We start from the raw sequence: 14,535 nt of genomic DNA, 5'->3' as shown, positions 1-14,535 counted from the left end.
CTGGATGCCAGGGCCAGTGTCTCCAACTTAAAACAAGGAGGAGGCAAACAGCGTACCCAACCCTAAACAATAATGAGAAAGACAGCTCCTCGTCTGTAAAAAAAAGAGACAGCAAGCGTCTCACAGGCAAAACAATTATGAGACAGAAAACGCCTCACGGGCAAAACAATGAGGAGATCAACGGTGTCTCCTCAGAAGAACAAGGAGGAGACAGATGGCGTCTCGAGCGGAAACCAATACAGAAACAAACACTGTCTCTAACATTCAGCAATAAGGGGCCAGACAGCTGCTTGCTCCTTTGCAAAATAGTAAGGAGACGGACAGTCTCTTCTAGGCAAAAGAATAGGGAGGTAAACAGTGTCTCCCGCACAAAACAATAAGGAGAAAGACCGTGTCTCCGGTTCAAAACAATAAGGAGACAGATGGTGTCAGTCGCTATCGGCGTCTGAACTGGAGGAATTTGTACTGCTGCTGCTACTTTCGTCGCTGCTTGCTGAGCTGCTGGAGCTGTTGCTGCTCTCTGATGCCTCTTCGCTGCTAGATGAGGCGGCTTGTTCCTCTTCATCTGAACTGGAGTCAGAGGATGCGGGTTGAGATTCGCTGCTGGAGTCGTCGCTCTCGGATTCGGAGCTTTCCTCGGTGCTGCTGCTTTCTGAACTGGCACTGTCAGTGCTTTCAGATTCATCTTCTTCAGTTGAAGACGAGCTGCTGGAGGAATGCTTGGACGCTTCCTCTTCTAAGGGAGTTGCCCCTTCCTCCTTCTCAGATGCATTTACAAGAGAAATCAACTCGCTGAGCTGCTGGAGTTCGCCGATGAGTTTGCGCATATAAGACCCTTCGCTCTGCAGCATGCGCTCGGTGTGCAGCAAATTTGTTGCAAATGGCCCGGCGACTGCACACAGAACCATTCACAGAGAGAAAGCGTCTTTCTAGTACTTTAACGCAGCCTCCACAGAAGGCGGAGAGCAACCATCGTGCCCTCTTTATTCTTCTATGCAAGTAGCATACACAATACGCAGAAGAAATACGCACAACTAATTTGCTGATCATCAAGATCCCAGGAATCGAATGTGCCCGCGTTCTGCTCCTCTTCAAGGATCTCTCGCCAGATAGGAGCCCAATGGCGCTCCTCCTCCAACCGATGTGCCAGCTCCATCCTGAATGGAAACCAGGCACAGCTGAACGTTAACTGTTTGCTTATGCATTCGCTTCAGAGTGAGGGAGAAAAAAGGCTGCTTCCAGTCAACGAGCATAGGGAATGGCGATAATAGTCCGGTAGAAACCTCTTATAGTATCAGGGTAGGTCGCTAGTTTGCGCCCACCTTCGCTTCAGCTCTTGCTGATTCAAAGTCTCGACCAAATTCCTCTGGCTCCTCACTCCTGCCCGGGCATTGTTCTGCAAGAGAATTAACTGCAGAGTAGTCATTGGTGAGAATGGGGTGAGGCAGGCTGGTGACTAACGCAATCTAAACGAATGAATGAGTGCAACGAACTTGGACTTCGCTGTGTATTGCCTTTGACTTAGTGAAGTGAACGGGGTCCTAGGGGTATTATCTCACTAGCCCCAGTTCCCGTCGTTTTATCTCGTTCTGGTTCACAAGGAACCTCTGTTTCTCAATGAGTCGTTTCTGGTATAAACGATCCGCTCTCTCGGCATTTCGCAGAAGAACGCGCTCTCTTGCTTGTTTGTGCTGCCTTTCCGCCTCAATAGCCAGCGCTTCTTCCAGCAACTTCCTGTGTTCCTCGAACTGGCTCATGAGCTGCTTTAGCGCACTTCCCTGTCCTTCTCGCTTGCGCTGCTCCTGCTCTTGAAGCAATGCTCGTCGTTTTTCCTCCATTTGTTTACGGTGCTTCAACTTGTCCAGCACCTTATCGTAGGCATTGCGCTTTTCTTCCATTTCCTTTAGCAGCTTTTCCTGTTCTTCCATCATGCGTTTTTCTATGGCGCCAACTTCCTCCTCTGCCGCAGCTTCAGCTTCTCGCTGTAGCTGAGCATATTGTTCTTCTTCAGACATTTGAGGCTGAAGTACACACACCGTTCAAGACCAAGAACATAAATACTCCTCGCCCGTTAATTTTAAAATAGCGTCGAGATGGAGAACCTCGAAACGCATTTCTGAATGCACAGCATCAAGCACCGCCACTGACCAACTCAGTTTCCCGTGTCAGTTTCGCCATGCGTTCCATCTGTTTCATCATGGCCTCCGTTTCTGCCGCTTGGCGCTGCTGTAGCTCCTGCATTTGCAGGGTAATGCGGTCATCCACCTGCAAATAATAAGGCCTATGTCCAGTAGCTTGCGCGTAAGAATGCAACCGCACTTGGCAGGGAATGAAGACAGTTACAGATATTCATCTGGTACCGAATTCTTCTTATGATGAGCACACAACGTCGCTCGAAGATAAAGGAAGATGAAGTTTCCCTACCGTCTGTGTTTGTACGAACAAGTATTCCTGTAACTCGGCCTGAGGATGTACATCCAACAAGTCCACGCATTTGAAAGTCACCAAACCAACGGAAGAGGAACATGCGTGCCACCGGGCTGACTGGACCTTACTTTGTAGAGCTCTTGCACATCGTCAGGACGTCCGTCGCACCTGAAAACAAAAGCTCAGCAAAGAAGGACTTCATTCTGTCCATTGCTTGATATATACATGTATGCATTTGTTTATGTATAACTGCTAAAAAGTTACCGCTATTTGGGGTTTGTGACAGATGGCTGTTGCGATTTCACGTACACTCTGCCTCCCTTGTCCTTCCAGAAGTTTTCCGTGAGTGCGCTGATCTCTTCTGCTTTTTTCATAGTTAGCTCTTGAAGAAGCGACGCCGTTTCCTTGTCGTGTTTGCGTGCTAGCAGCTGCGATAGAATCCAAAGCCTAATCTGTGTCTGCCCTCAACACCAGCTTAAGCCTTTACGTCTCAGCTGTGCTAGGAGGAAGACAAAATAGCTGCGCTAGTAGATAACATGCGGCTGTTTGCTTACCTGTGCCACTGCAGCAGTGTTGCTACCCTGATTGACTAGGCGTTGCAACTCCTCCATTTCTGCTGCCTCTTCTTTCTGCAGCGCAACTCAATCGCAGCAGAAGATTGCAGCTGGATTCCTAACACGCCTGAGGACAATGAGAGAACCGTCTCCTTCCAAGCATGACAAGCGTTCGTACCTGCTTAGCCTCAGCAGCAATCTTTGCCTCAAGTTCCGCTTTAGCTTGTTCAATTGCTTTCTGCTTCTGCGCTTCTGCTTCCTGCCGCTTTTGTTGTAGACGTTGCCTTCGCTCCAGCAGCCGCCGCTGAGCTCGCTCTTCTTGCTCTTGCAGTTCAGCTGCCAATGTCGACTCCATTTGCTTTAGTGCAAGCTCATGTTCTGCAGCACAAGATCCACGCGAATCATAACAAGGGAGGGAGCGGCATATTCTCATACCCTCTCCTACATAGGGGGTAGGAGTGCAGCGAATGATCGGACCCATCCGAACTAGAGCTCTAACCGTATATTATTGGGGGAATACGGGGAGCTTCAAATTTCGACAACGCATATTTATTACCTTTAAGAAGTTCTTCCCTTGCGTCATCAGGAACTTGTGCTAGTTTTGCTTCCCGCTCTTCGTTAAGCTTTTGCTTCGCCAGCTCGTGAGCTCTCCTCCGTTCAGCAATTTCCTGTTCTCGCTCGATTCTATCGCGTTCCTCTGCTTCCTAGAATTCAAAGGTGAAGAAATAGGCAGTCTTCGAGTGCGATGAGGCCCTGTCCTCCTCAGAGTGCACTGTGGCCTACTCAGTAGAGCGCTACAAACAACAGATGGAGTGCGTACCTCCTGTTCCTTCTGAATTTCCTCAAGGGCCTTGTCCAGCTTTTGCTGAGCTTCTTCCATGATTTGCAAAATTGTTGCAGAGGAATCTGCTGCCTCCATTGTGGCAGAGCCCCTAAGAGAGAAAGCACAGTAGCGTATATTGTCCTGGTGCAAATGCACTGCTGTAATAATGCAGAAATGCAAATGCCCCATATCATCAGTTGGGCTGACCTGCTGAATTTTTCGATAGCCTCTGACGTGTCCGAGAGCCCCTGAATAGTCTCGCTCTGAAGAATGGCTAAAGCGGACTTAGAACTACCCTCAATCATGTTGCGCTGTGCAATGCAGTAGGCTAGATGCTTCTTTCGTCGGCGACGAAGCTGCTGGCGTAGTTCTTCGATCGTTTCATCTTGCCTGTTTTCAGGAACAACGAGACTAGGCTTAGACGTTTCTGCAGAGGCAACTCCTCCAGATGACAGAATGGCGCAAATGCGCCAAACGATACGTTGGACTTCATCAGTTCCCATAGCCCGGCGTTTGTTGAGCAAGTCCTCCTCTCCCTCCTCCTCAGCTTGCTCCTGCAGAATAAGCAGGTGAAGCACCCACATAGCGCAAAATATGTGCAGCCCGACAATGCGCAAAAATCGTAAGGAAGTGTACAGTGTAATCCAAAATGAAGGCCGCTGCGAGAGGTGACACGTGAAATTTTCGTGTTTGCAGGACATGTTGACGGTTACGCAGATGTTAGACGGTACAGTGAGTCTTCCGACGTCTACTCGGCACTAAACTCCAATGGCTTCTACCTTTTACGCATGTCTTACCATGGACTTTGTGAGAGCTGCCTGGCTGAGGCGGTTTTGCCTTGAGCTCTGAAGAGCCCTCATGGCGTTTTCGTTCTGAGTCTGGAAAGCTAAGTCGGCGTATCGACAGTACGTTTCTTTCTCTCGGCCTATGAGCGGCTCCAGCTCAGCTGCTGCAAGCCTCCACTCTTTCTACAGGCCAAGGCACAGCATACCGTTATAACAGGAGCAGCGTCTGTGCAGATTCTAGCATGGGGGGCCGCTTAGGGCCCAACAGGCTTAGCATTGGGCGCACAGCATTCAACAGTCGTAGAACGCCAAATGCGCGGCCAATATTGCAAAGAAAGCATCCTGAGGAAACGTGTTCCCGCTTGTGTAGCTGCATCCTAGGGTCTTTCTTAGCAATAAATTCCTACGTGTATGCAAGACTGAAATTTGCATGTGTGCTCACCTGCAACCTATCGTCTGTGTCCGCGTCATCAATACCCTTGCTCCTTGCCTGAGTTTCCAGTACGCCGATCATGCCATTTATACATATTTGGTCGTGTAGAGCTCAAGCATACCTGAATGCACTATGATTGGTAGAGTATGATGGACCTCAAATAGCGCGATGTAACGGTACCTCGTTTGCGCGGGCCAAAAACGAATCATTAACTTTGCTGAGCAGCTTTTGCTTGAATGTAGAGACAGCATGGATTGTGTCTAGTTCCTTTAATCCCCTTTGGTTCTGTTGTCTTAATTTTAGTACGGTATCCTCGTACTCGTCAAGGACTGTCTCCTCTTTCGCGGTAGCCCTGTCCGGCACAGCATGTCAGAAGCAGCCGGTGTGCATATATGGATGGTTATGCAGCACACTACATGCTTATCAGCGCCCACTTGTGTTGGTTGCACTCTTTTCATGTGTAGTGTTCAATATTTGCGGTAGTTGCTTTCATACTCATCCAGTTTATTACAGGCTACTTCGAGTTGCTCTGTTTGATCTTCGAGAAGCTCGGCGACCCGCTTTCGTTCTTGTAGCTCCAGGTCCCACAGTTCTTCCGTTGCTTCCTGTCTCTGGTTTCGCAAGCACGCAAGCAACTGATCTCTGTACTTAGCCAGCGCTTCACCCTGCTGCGTTTTCAGTTCGTCCTGAAGAGTTGCCGGTGCGCTGAGATCCTCTGTGTTATCCTTTATCAATGTCTGAAAGCCCGCACAGTAAAACAGAGTGTATTCTAGCAACGCTGCCAGTGAATGTCTATGCCTGACTAAAAGCAAGCGTACTCCGGCTAAGTTAGGCCAACAACGGTTCAATTCTCACCGCCATATCCACCCCGAACTTGGCGACATTTTGGAAGAGGGTTGTTTCATAAGTCGTAGCAGCCTAAATCAACAGGAGACACAAAAGGCGTTGCATTCGCAAAATGCGGCATAGGGTGTTTTGGATCTCCTCCTTTAATACGAAGAATTATGCACTAATTCATGAACGCAAATGTGGTCTGGAGCACAGAGAGCGGCCACTACCTCCGCTCTTTGCTTCAAGTATTTTCTGACCTTCAGTTGTTCAGCCAGTATGTGCAACCCCCTGCGCATCAGCGCAACTGCACATTGTGCTTGCAGAGATACGTGCTGAACTGCCAGTTCTTGCCGTTTTTGAAGCATCAAAAGCTTGCGCGACTTGAATGCAGACTGTCTCTTGTGAACCGATTCTGCCCTTGAAGCAATGACACGCTTAAGGGCAGCAGTGGCGGATTCTAGCTCGGCGTCCCGAAGGCGGTGAGTTTCTTTTGAAACCTGTGTGTAGGACAAAAACTGCAGCTCAGCCTCACAGCCTTTAGGTAGCACCCAAGAGATATTCGCGACCTTTCTGAGACCTTCGGTGATATTGCTTGTTCGAGTAGTTTGACTGGCTGCTCGAGCATTGACAATCTTCGCCGAAGCAGTGTTGGTGCGTCATTTGGCAGCACCATCTAGATAGGTAAGACTTTTTATCTGTCTAGCATGCTAAAATTTGACCGACCTCGTTCACCGAGTCATCGATGAACTTTCGCCTGTTTTTGAAGCTTCTGTCCGAAATGCTTGCATCTAGTGTAACCTGCATTTCTTCCAAAATGTCGGAGCACCTAACAGATTGGATATTGTCGTACCTGAAGGGACGCATGTTTTGACGGTATGCCCACTGGTCTACAAACTTCATATTTTGAAACGCGCTACTGTTAGACGATCCACGATGTTCCTATTCAAAGTTTAGGCCGGCTCCGCGGGTGCCTATTGCTCGTACCGATTACGTATGCGCTCCAAAATTTGGTTCTTCGTAGTTTGCATGGATGTTTTAAGGAGTCTTGACTCAGTGGCAAACGCCGAATTCAACGTTTTATTTTGAGCATCAATTATTGCCTACAGGCATATGGCAGGAATTATGCTAGGGTGAAGTGTTTGGTTGATGTGAAACGCTCGCCCTATTCGCACGCCAAACGCATGCATCCTGGCGGGTAAGGTCCAGACAGAGTTTTTCAATGGAGCACTTCAGTCATCACATGCACAAAAGTGCTACAAAGCTTACATCATACATATCTCTCAATTCTGCTTGGTAATTGGCAGTCCAAGAGTCCATTTGTGACATTGCCTGTTCTTCCGCAGAAGCAATGGCTTTTTCAGCTGCTTCAGCAGCTTCTTGTACTCTTGAGCGTCCCTCCTGCCGTCACCAGTGTTAAGGAACTCATAATTTCCGGGTTCAAGTGCGTATTCTCCGTTGGGTTTTAGGGTTTGTTTATACTCCACGCCGTATATTGCACACTTTTATTTCCATTGAGTAGCCATTGGGATTAACGCTTACCTTAAGACTACCCATCACAGCAACCTTCAGCGCTTTGGCTGCTTCGCCGGAATCCATCTTCGCCGTTTCCACCGCTTGCTTTCCCTCGAAAGCAGCCCTATTTACCGCTTGGGTGGAAGACGAAATTTCTTGTTCAATGACAGCTGTGTACACAGTTAGCTTCCATGCTGCTCCTGCGAGCTGTATAGCAAACGAAAAACACTCTCCAGACAAATTTCCAACCCAAAAAAGGAATCAGCTATGAAGGCTCAGAATTGCCTTGAATCCAGTGCTAGGGGGCAACGTTCTGCGAAAAAAAGGGCAGGAAAACCAGACGTTGAACAGATGGCATACCGCACGATATATTTCAAGAGCCTTTTGCTCCTCAGCCTCGTCTTCGCTTCGTGCCAAGTTGGCCCTGGCTTCTCTTAGCTCCAACAAAGCACTGCCAGTCATTAGCTAATCGCACATTCATTGACAGGTGAAACCGCAGTGGCAGTCATTTTCATCTCAGCAAGATACTCTATTGAACCAACTATCGGTGCGTCTGGTTAATAGCTGCCATGCACTCACGTGCCCTTCAATATCTTCAGAAAGCATGCTCTTGAAAGCAAGGTTTGTGTCTCCTTGAGCCTAACCATGACAGCACCAACGGAAGCCGTAAGACATCCATGCATGGGCGGGAAAAGCTTCCTCATCGTCAATAGTTGATAAAAGTGGGAAAGTCAATGAAAAGCCTCACTTCTTCCAGAAGATTTCTCATTCTGGCTTTGTAGATCTCTATTATGGAAGGCATGTCGTCGTCCTCATCAGCCCGAGCTTTTCTGAACTCCTCGAGGAGTTCTTCTATCTGCGTCTCTACAGAAAGCTTGATCGAAGAAATTTGCGTCTGCCCTTTTTCACCAACAGCTGGAAGAATAATACTTGAGACTAGGGAGTCGTTTCGTGACCACATCCCGCTTGCTTGGCGCAGTAGCAGTAGCTGCTCGCCTTTGCCTTTGAGGGCCTCTTCCTATCCAGGTACCGCAGAAACCGCATAAAACCACGGCTGACTGTCGAGAGGAGAGTATCAAGTATATCCTACAGAGCACAACTGCAGTGCAAGGAAGCAAACCTCCTGGTGCTCCTTCTCTTCCCGCGCCAGCTTGTTGACAAGATCTCGTCTTCTTAACCGGAGCAGGCTAAGCAGTGTAGATAGAATCTCTTCACGCTCTTCATCATGCTCCTTGTCCCATATCTGTTTTCAAGCGGCACACGCGCATAAATCCGTGGTACAAGAAGTTTGTTTCGGGTCAGGTATGCCGGTATAGACCCTCCACAGTTACATTGAACCATATGAGACGAGCATCACCTGTCTACCATCGCTTCTCTTTTCCTCAGCTGGGGCGATATTTTTCTAGGGCCACCACTGCCATACTACCGCTAACAGGTTTTCTAGGGTACGCTGCCTCTCTTGCTATAGATGACACATAGCACTTTCGGATGACTTTCCACGGTCCATTTGCACTATAGACCACTCCCATTAATAGTTTCAGCAGGCATAGCTCTATCCCGTTTCCCCACGACTTACATCTGAGGCTGCAGCATCTTGTAGCTGTTGTGAAAGGGCCTGTTTCAATTGCTTCGTTGATTCGAGAAGTTGAGATAAACCCTGGCTGCGTTCAGCCATTATTTGGCTGCATTGGTGCTCTGCTTCCTGTTGAATTTGTTTGGCTAGGTTGAGAACTGCAATGAATAGTCGAGGGTCTTGCGTTTCCAGCTTTTTGGCCAAGGCTCGTCTTGCCCTTAAAACACCAGGATCCTCCTCCATGGGAACCTGAGCTTGGTTTTGAAGGATGAGGTCTTCCACTTCCCTAATTGTGGCTTTCCTGTGCAAATGTCAATTCAGTGGTGACGTGATGCATACCAACTAGCGCATTGCATAGGCGACGTTACAGTAGGTGTACAACATACGTGGATGTCTCCTTTGGGGGCCGCTGGTTGTATTTCGATTTGGGGTCTGTTTCAAGCTTTTCCAGTCTCTGATGTTTGACCGTCCAGGCCGCCAAAAACAGGAACACTGCCATCAATACGGTCCCCAAAACGACTGCACTAAATAACAGCCAGCCAGATGTTTCTAAGGCAGTAGGGAGCCGCGCAGAAATGGCGGCGAGTGTCTCAGCAGTTCGCAGTTGGGGTAGCAGTGCGTCGTCCCTGCAAAGCCTTTTGGGTTCCATGACACGCAGGACCAAGATCTTGTTTTGGTCTGCATTCAGGCCAAATACGTAGAGCCCGGGATCTTTGAAGGTAAACATGAATAGGATTCTCTGTTCTCCCGCTTTCATGTCGGTATCCAGTTCCCTGCGCAAAGTCAGCAAGGGGCTTATTGTGCATTAGCTAAACCCAACACTACAACTAAGCCCAAGGCCTCGCTCGACAAACGGGAAGCGCAAGCGATGTGCTTCTCACCTAAAGGCTCCGTAGTCGAACTGTTGGTTCGTGTTCAACAAATTGTTCCGAAGATACACCGGGTATATGGGATTAGGGCTCGGGCGGATGTGCCAGGCTACAGTCGAGCCCAGTGGAAGGCATTGGACTGGATCGGACACTCCGAAGTAACCGAAGTCGACAGATGGTGCCAATCGTCGTGTGTGAGCCCTTGCATCAATTTCCGTGTCTTTTGTTCCTTCTTCCTCACCGCTGCTGGGGATTTCGGGCACGATGCCGTATCCCTCTAAGCGTTCAGTTACGTCATCAACGAAACTCTGTGGTACGCCCACAAGACCTGTCATTTTGGCTGAAGCATATTAACACACACAGTCGTGCTGCTCAAGCTGAGGGGAGGGCCGGAAGGCTCACACCGGGAGGACCTTGGTGATAAATGCGAGTGCCCTTTGTATAGCTTTCATTACCCGCTTCCCAAACCTACGAAAGATGAACTAATGTAATAAAGTCTATTTTTGACTTTGTGCGGAGACGCTGACCTAGCGTCGTATCAAACATCCGGATAGTACAGCCTGCTTTGTCCTCGCACTCATATGAACCAGTGGCAAGCCCAGTCTGCGTTGTAAGATCTTGTAGCGCAAACTCTCTGTCGCCCGACGCTGTTTCAGGGTCGTCAATAAGCAGCTTAGACTCCTTTAGAATCAATTGGGGGCGCGTAGCCCTGCAAGCTTCGTCGCAGACTTCATCCAGGGACTTTTCGCCGGCACAAGAGCAAAGACCCGATATACTGCTAAAGGAACCGCCTGCCGGGCCGCACTGGCTAGAGCAAATATCCTTTGAAGATGAGCAAGCTCCTGTTGAGTCCCGCACCGCGTCTTCTGTGCATTCATCGTAAATCTGGATACCAGCATGCGCAAAAGTGTGACGAAGTATTGATTGCACTGCATGAATATTGGGTTGAGATGATGAAGTATCCCAGCATCCTGTCGCGGTTTTTTTCATTTTCATGCTCCACCAATAATCAGTGACTCACAGTTTGTTGGCAGGGCTCCACGCCATCCTGATCACTAAGGTCTTCCTTCCCTTGAATATAGTGGAACCCGGACAGGCAAACGCACGACCTGTCTGCCTGTTGGAACGCTCGATTCGTTCCCCTACAAGAACAAGACGTAGCTTTCGAATTAGACGTTGCTGTGGCCCCGCATAGTACGCAGCCTGTTTGGCCTTCCAAGGGGTTGTATGTCCCTGACTGCAGCAACGCATGCATATTGTCAAAGCACGCATACCATCTAAGTGGTTACGCGATTGAATGCCGTGGATGTTGGATTCTTTATGCGTCTGAACTGCTGTTTGGCAACGCCTGTCCTACCGGGCATGAATAGCAAGCCTTAGCACTTGATGAGGCAGCTTGAAGTCCGTATGTCCCTGGAGGACAAGGTGTCTCGCTCCTAGATCCTGCAGGGCAGTACGTGCCAGGGGCACACCGAAAGCCCTTGTCTCTTTCCTTGTTGGTTGGCATCCTGAACGCACATTGGGGAGTGCTGCCTACAGAGTATTGGTGAAGCGCCGAGTTTGCACCGGCAAATGCTCCTTCTTTCTCTCCTATTGGACCGTATTCTTGAGCAGAACTAAGGTATTTACGCTTCGGTGCCTGATCTTACTGGGAGTTGCATCCTTCCAAACAAACGTATCCAGGGGTACACGGCCGACACTCTGTCATACCAGGCTCGCTTGAGTAGGTGCCCTGCAAGATAGCGTAAATGCAAACGCATTCACCTATTATCAGGCCATTTATTACCTTATTTATTTCATAGGTTTAGTGCATTGCAGTACGGCCTTTGAATTTTGTACGCTGGCGTGCTGAAGACGATACCGCTGGGCATATAGTACAGCCAGTTTCCAATGAAGTAGTGTCAGATCGATCGGCGGAACCCATGTAACCAGCTGGGCATGGACTGGGGATTGATTGATCGAGCGGACAATAGGAACCGGGTGGACACTGCAAGGGCGTCCCTGAGCCCACTGGACACAGAGCTCCAGCTGGGCATAGTTGTGGTTCGCCGCTACCGGCAGGGCACCAAGTTCCCTGTAGGCATTTGCGTGGGACTGCGGTCCCTAAAGGGCAAGAATGCCCTACTGGACATGCAACTCCAGGCTCGGATGACCCTTCCACTGGACAATAACTCCCCGCTGAACACGCATCCAGGCGAGGGATATTGGCCGCATACGGTTAGCGGGCACCATAACAAATGTGAACCACGACGAGTGAGCACCAGTTCCTAAGGAGCCCCAGCAGGCATAGGGGATCTATAGCATGCACTTGTAGGTAAAACGCTGTTGTTTTGCAACCCAATAGGCTCCTTAGCGCAGATGTCTGGCACTAGGTGAAGGCTAGAGCGCTACCTGCTACCCCGCAAAGCAAGCACCCACTCAGAAAAGACGCCTGTTTATGGCACCGGGTAGTGTGCAGGCCATAAGCTTCGCTCACCTGGACAGGGCTTACAACCAAAGTCACTGGTCAACCCGCGCTCGTCTGCATACGTTCCAGGTGGGCAAGGTATTGCTTGCTGACTACCCTCGAGGCAATAGTGCCCCGTAGGGCATTGGTTCTCCTTTGACAATTCTCCATTGCCTTCACCAGGACAGAGGTATCCGGGTAGGCAAATAAGGCATGCGGCGGTGCCGCTGCCTTCTTGGTGGGGATTGTAAGTGCCCCCTATGCACGGCCGTGGTTCCGAAGAGCCCAGAGGACAAAAGTGGCCTACTGGGCAAGGTTCAGGGACAAGCGCGAGGGCAGGGCAATAGAACCTGAACACCGATGAAAACTCCACAGAATGGCAATGCCATAGTGGGCAACTAAACGATGCAAGAAATCGCTGTGTTTGCGAGGAGCCGAGGCACCAAAATCAAAGAGGTACGCAGCGCACCGAAAGGAAAACACATGCCAGGAAGCCTCAATTCCTACAATTTTAAGGTCTAAGGTGCACGATGTTCAGAACCTACCCCTTCGGACAAATAGAACAATCGCTTTCCCATCTGCCTAATGTAGCCTGTCTGACACTTCCGGCTGGACAAGCCTGTGGTCCCTTGGCACCTGCTGGGCAGTAATGCCCTGGAGGGCAAGGGATGCCTCCATATCCTGTGTCCCATACTTCTTCCCAATTATCCAAGGTCAATAGTGTAACGTCTCCGGCAGCACTAGCACTCGGTGGTACAAACGGTTCATTTGGCAGCTGTTCCATCCATGGGTTGGGCACCCAATTGCCCAGACCACAGAAGAACCTGCCCACACGGGTTCATAGGCACACCAGTGCTTTTAGCATGCTGTGCGTTTCCTCTTGGTCCTCAAATTCTTCACAGTGCATCCTCCCATTTGTCGTGAAACCAATGGCAATATTCCGAAGTGCATACCCTGCAAGGCAATCCCCAACTTCGGCAGCCCCCCTACAATATTTTCCTCTCGGACATGGAACGCAAATATCAGTTGCATCAGGGTCTGAAGCGGGTACAGAGCCTCGAGGGCAGAGGCCAGGTTCTGCACTTCCTTCGGGACACACCTGCGGCTCGCGTATACATTCGCAATCAATTTTGTGTCAATAAATACGATGCATGCATGGCCTCCGTGTTCTCCCCTAAAGTAAGTTTCTTGCGAAAAAAGGCGATTTAGATATTCCTTTCAAGCAAAACGTTGAATTCGCTCTTGCCGAGTTGCTACTGACCTTTTCTGCGGGGCACTCTATCGGGTCGGTGCTAGTCGCGTTGCAGTAGAACCCTTCTGGGCAGGGTTGGCAAGAGCGTTGGCCCGTCGTGCTAGTGTATGAGCCTGGTGCGCATGCAATGGGATGGGTTGCCCCCTCTTCACAATAAAATCCTTTTGGGCAGACTTCGCCTTTATCCCCATCCGTGGGTTTTCTTGTTGCAGAACCTTTGTAACAGACGTATCCGGGGGCGCAGTCTCCTGTAGGGGCTGTATTGCCCTCTCCAGAACAATACTTGCCCGCTGGGCATTCTACGCACGACGTCCCTCCGGGTTTCTCCTAGAGCCACACATTGCAAAAACGAGATGGCGGGGGTGAATATACTGCAAGCCAGCAACATGCAGCCTAAATTACTAAGGCAACGAACCTGATACTGCCCTTCAGGACATGGCGTTGGCTTCGTAACTCCTGCCTTACAAAAATGACCTGGCGGACACAGCCCATTCATCTCGTCTTCAAAACTGTACACATGATCAATAATGCGGGGATGTGTGGCTCCTGCGACGCAGATAGTCCCTGCGTAGCACTTGTCTGTGGCAGCTGATGCCCTGTAGTTAGGGCAGTATACTCCTCTAGGACACAGCTTGCACGATGATTGCCCTGGTTGATCCTGAAACGTCCCAGGTTTGCAAGGCTGTGGGATTATAGTTTGTTGGCCGCAGAAGTGCCCTATCGGGCACTCTGCACCGTCTTGGGTATTCCCTGGAGTTGGACAGTAGGTGCCGGGGCTGCAAGGAGTGCACGAAGCTTGGCCAGCAGAGCTGAATGTTCCGGCAGGGCATTGCTGAGAAGTGCCAAAAAGATATGGATGCTGCAAACGTGCCGTCTTGCACAATTGAGCCTCCACTGGGCTGAAACTGCAGGGCGTCATGAACTAACCAATCAAAGGTGGCCTACGTTATCAAATCAGTAAAATGACACTCTGAGAGCAGCATGGGGCTGTGGCAAAGTGGGGGAATAATATTGGTACTGGTTATTTCAC

The 14,535-nt window shown here is 49.8% G+C and overlaps 1 protein-coding gene across 1 annotated transcript; it reads right to left on the bottom strand.

The window, feature by feature from the left end:
• Window positions 1–428: 428 nt before the first annotated feature.
• EAH_00003020 (hypothetical protein, conserved) lies at window positions 429–13,037 on the bottom strand (the record flags this gene model as incomplete). The annotated part of the gene is made up of 32 exons (XM_013394012.1): window positions 429–892; window positions 1,033–1,157; window positions 1,323–1,396; window positions 1,560–2,021; window positions 2,149–2,265; window positions 2,556–2,595; window positions 2,737–2,855; window positions 2,982–3,056; window positions 3,160–3,359; window positions 3,538–3,685; window positions 3,802–3,913; window positions 4,012–4,358; window positions 4,602–4,772; window positions 5,203–5,374; window positions 5,518–5,759; window positions 5,878–5,940; window positions 6,111–6,350; window positions 7,393–7,572; window positions 7,726–7,830; window positions 7,945–8,004; window positions 8,114–8,383; window positions 8,486–8,608; window positions 9,318–9,711; window positions 9,820–10,147; window positions 10,335–10,692; window positions 10,829–10,949; window positions 11,165–11,250; window positions 11,518–11,539; window positions 11,819–11,910; window positions 12,206–12,283; window positions 12,561–12,603; window positions 12,799–13,037. The coding sequence occupies 32 exons, from the start codon at window positions 13,035–13,037 to the stop codon at window positions 429–431; spliced, it is 5,670 nt and encodes a 1,889-aa protein (XP_013249466.1).
• Between the last annotated feature and the right edge of the window lie 1,498 nt (window positions 13,038–14,535).

This window comes from Eimeria acervulina, genomic scaffold (genome assembly GCF_000499425.1).
Source record: "Eimeria acervulina Houghton genomic scaffold, Eah_scaff10, whole genome shotgun sequence".
Classification (NCBI taxonomy): domain Eukaryota; phylum Apicomplexa; class Conoidasida; order Eucoccidiorida; family Eimeriidae; genus Eimeria; species Eimeria acervulina.
Note: the sequence above shows the minus strand (reverse complement) of the source record. Positions and strands in the feature narration are given on the sequence as shown.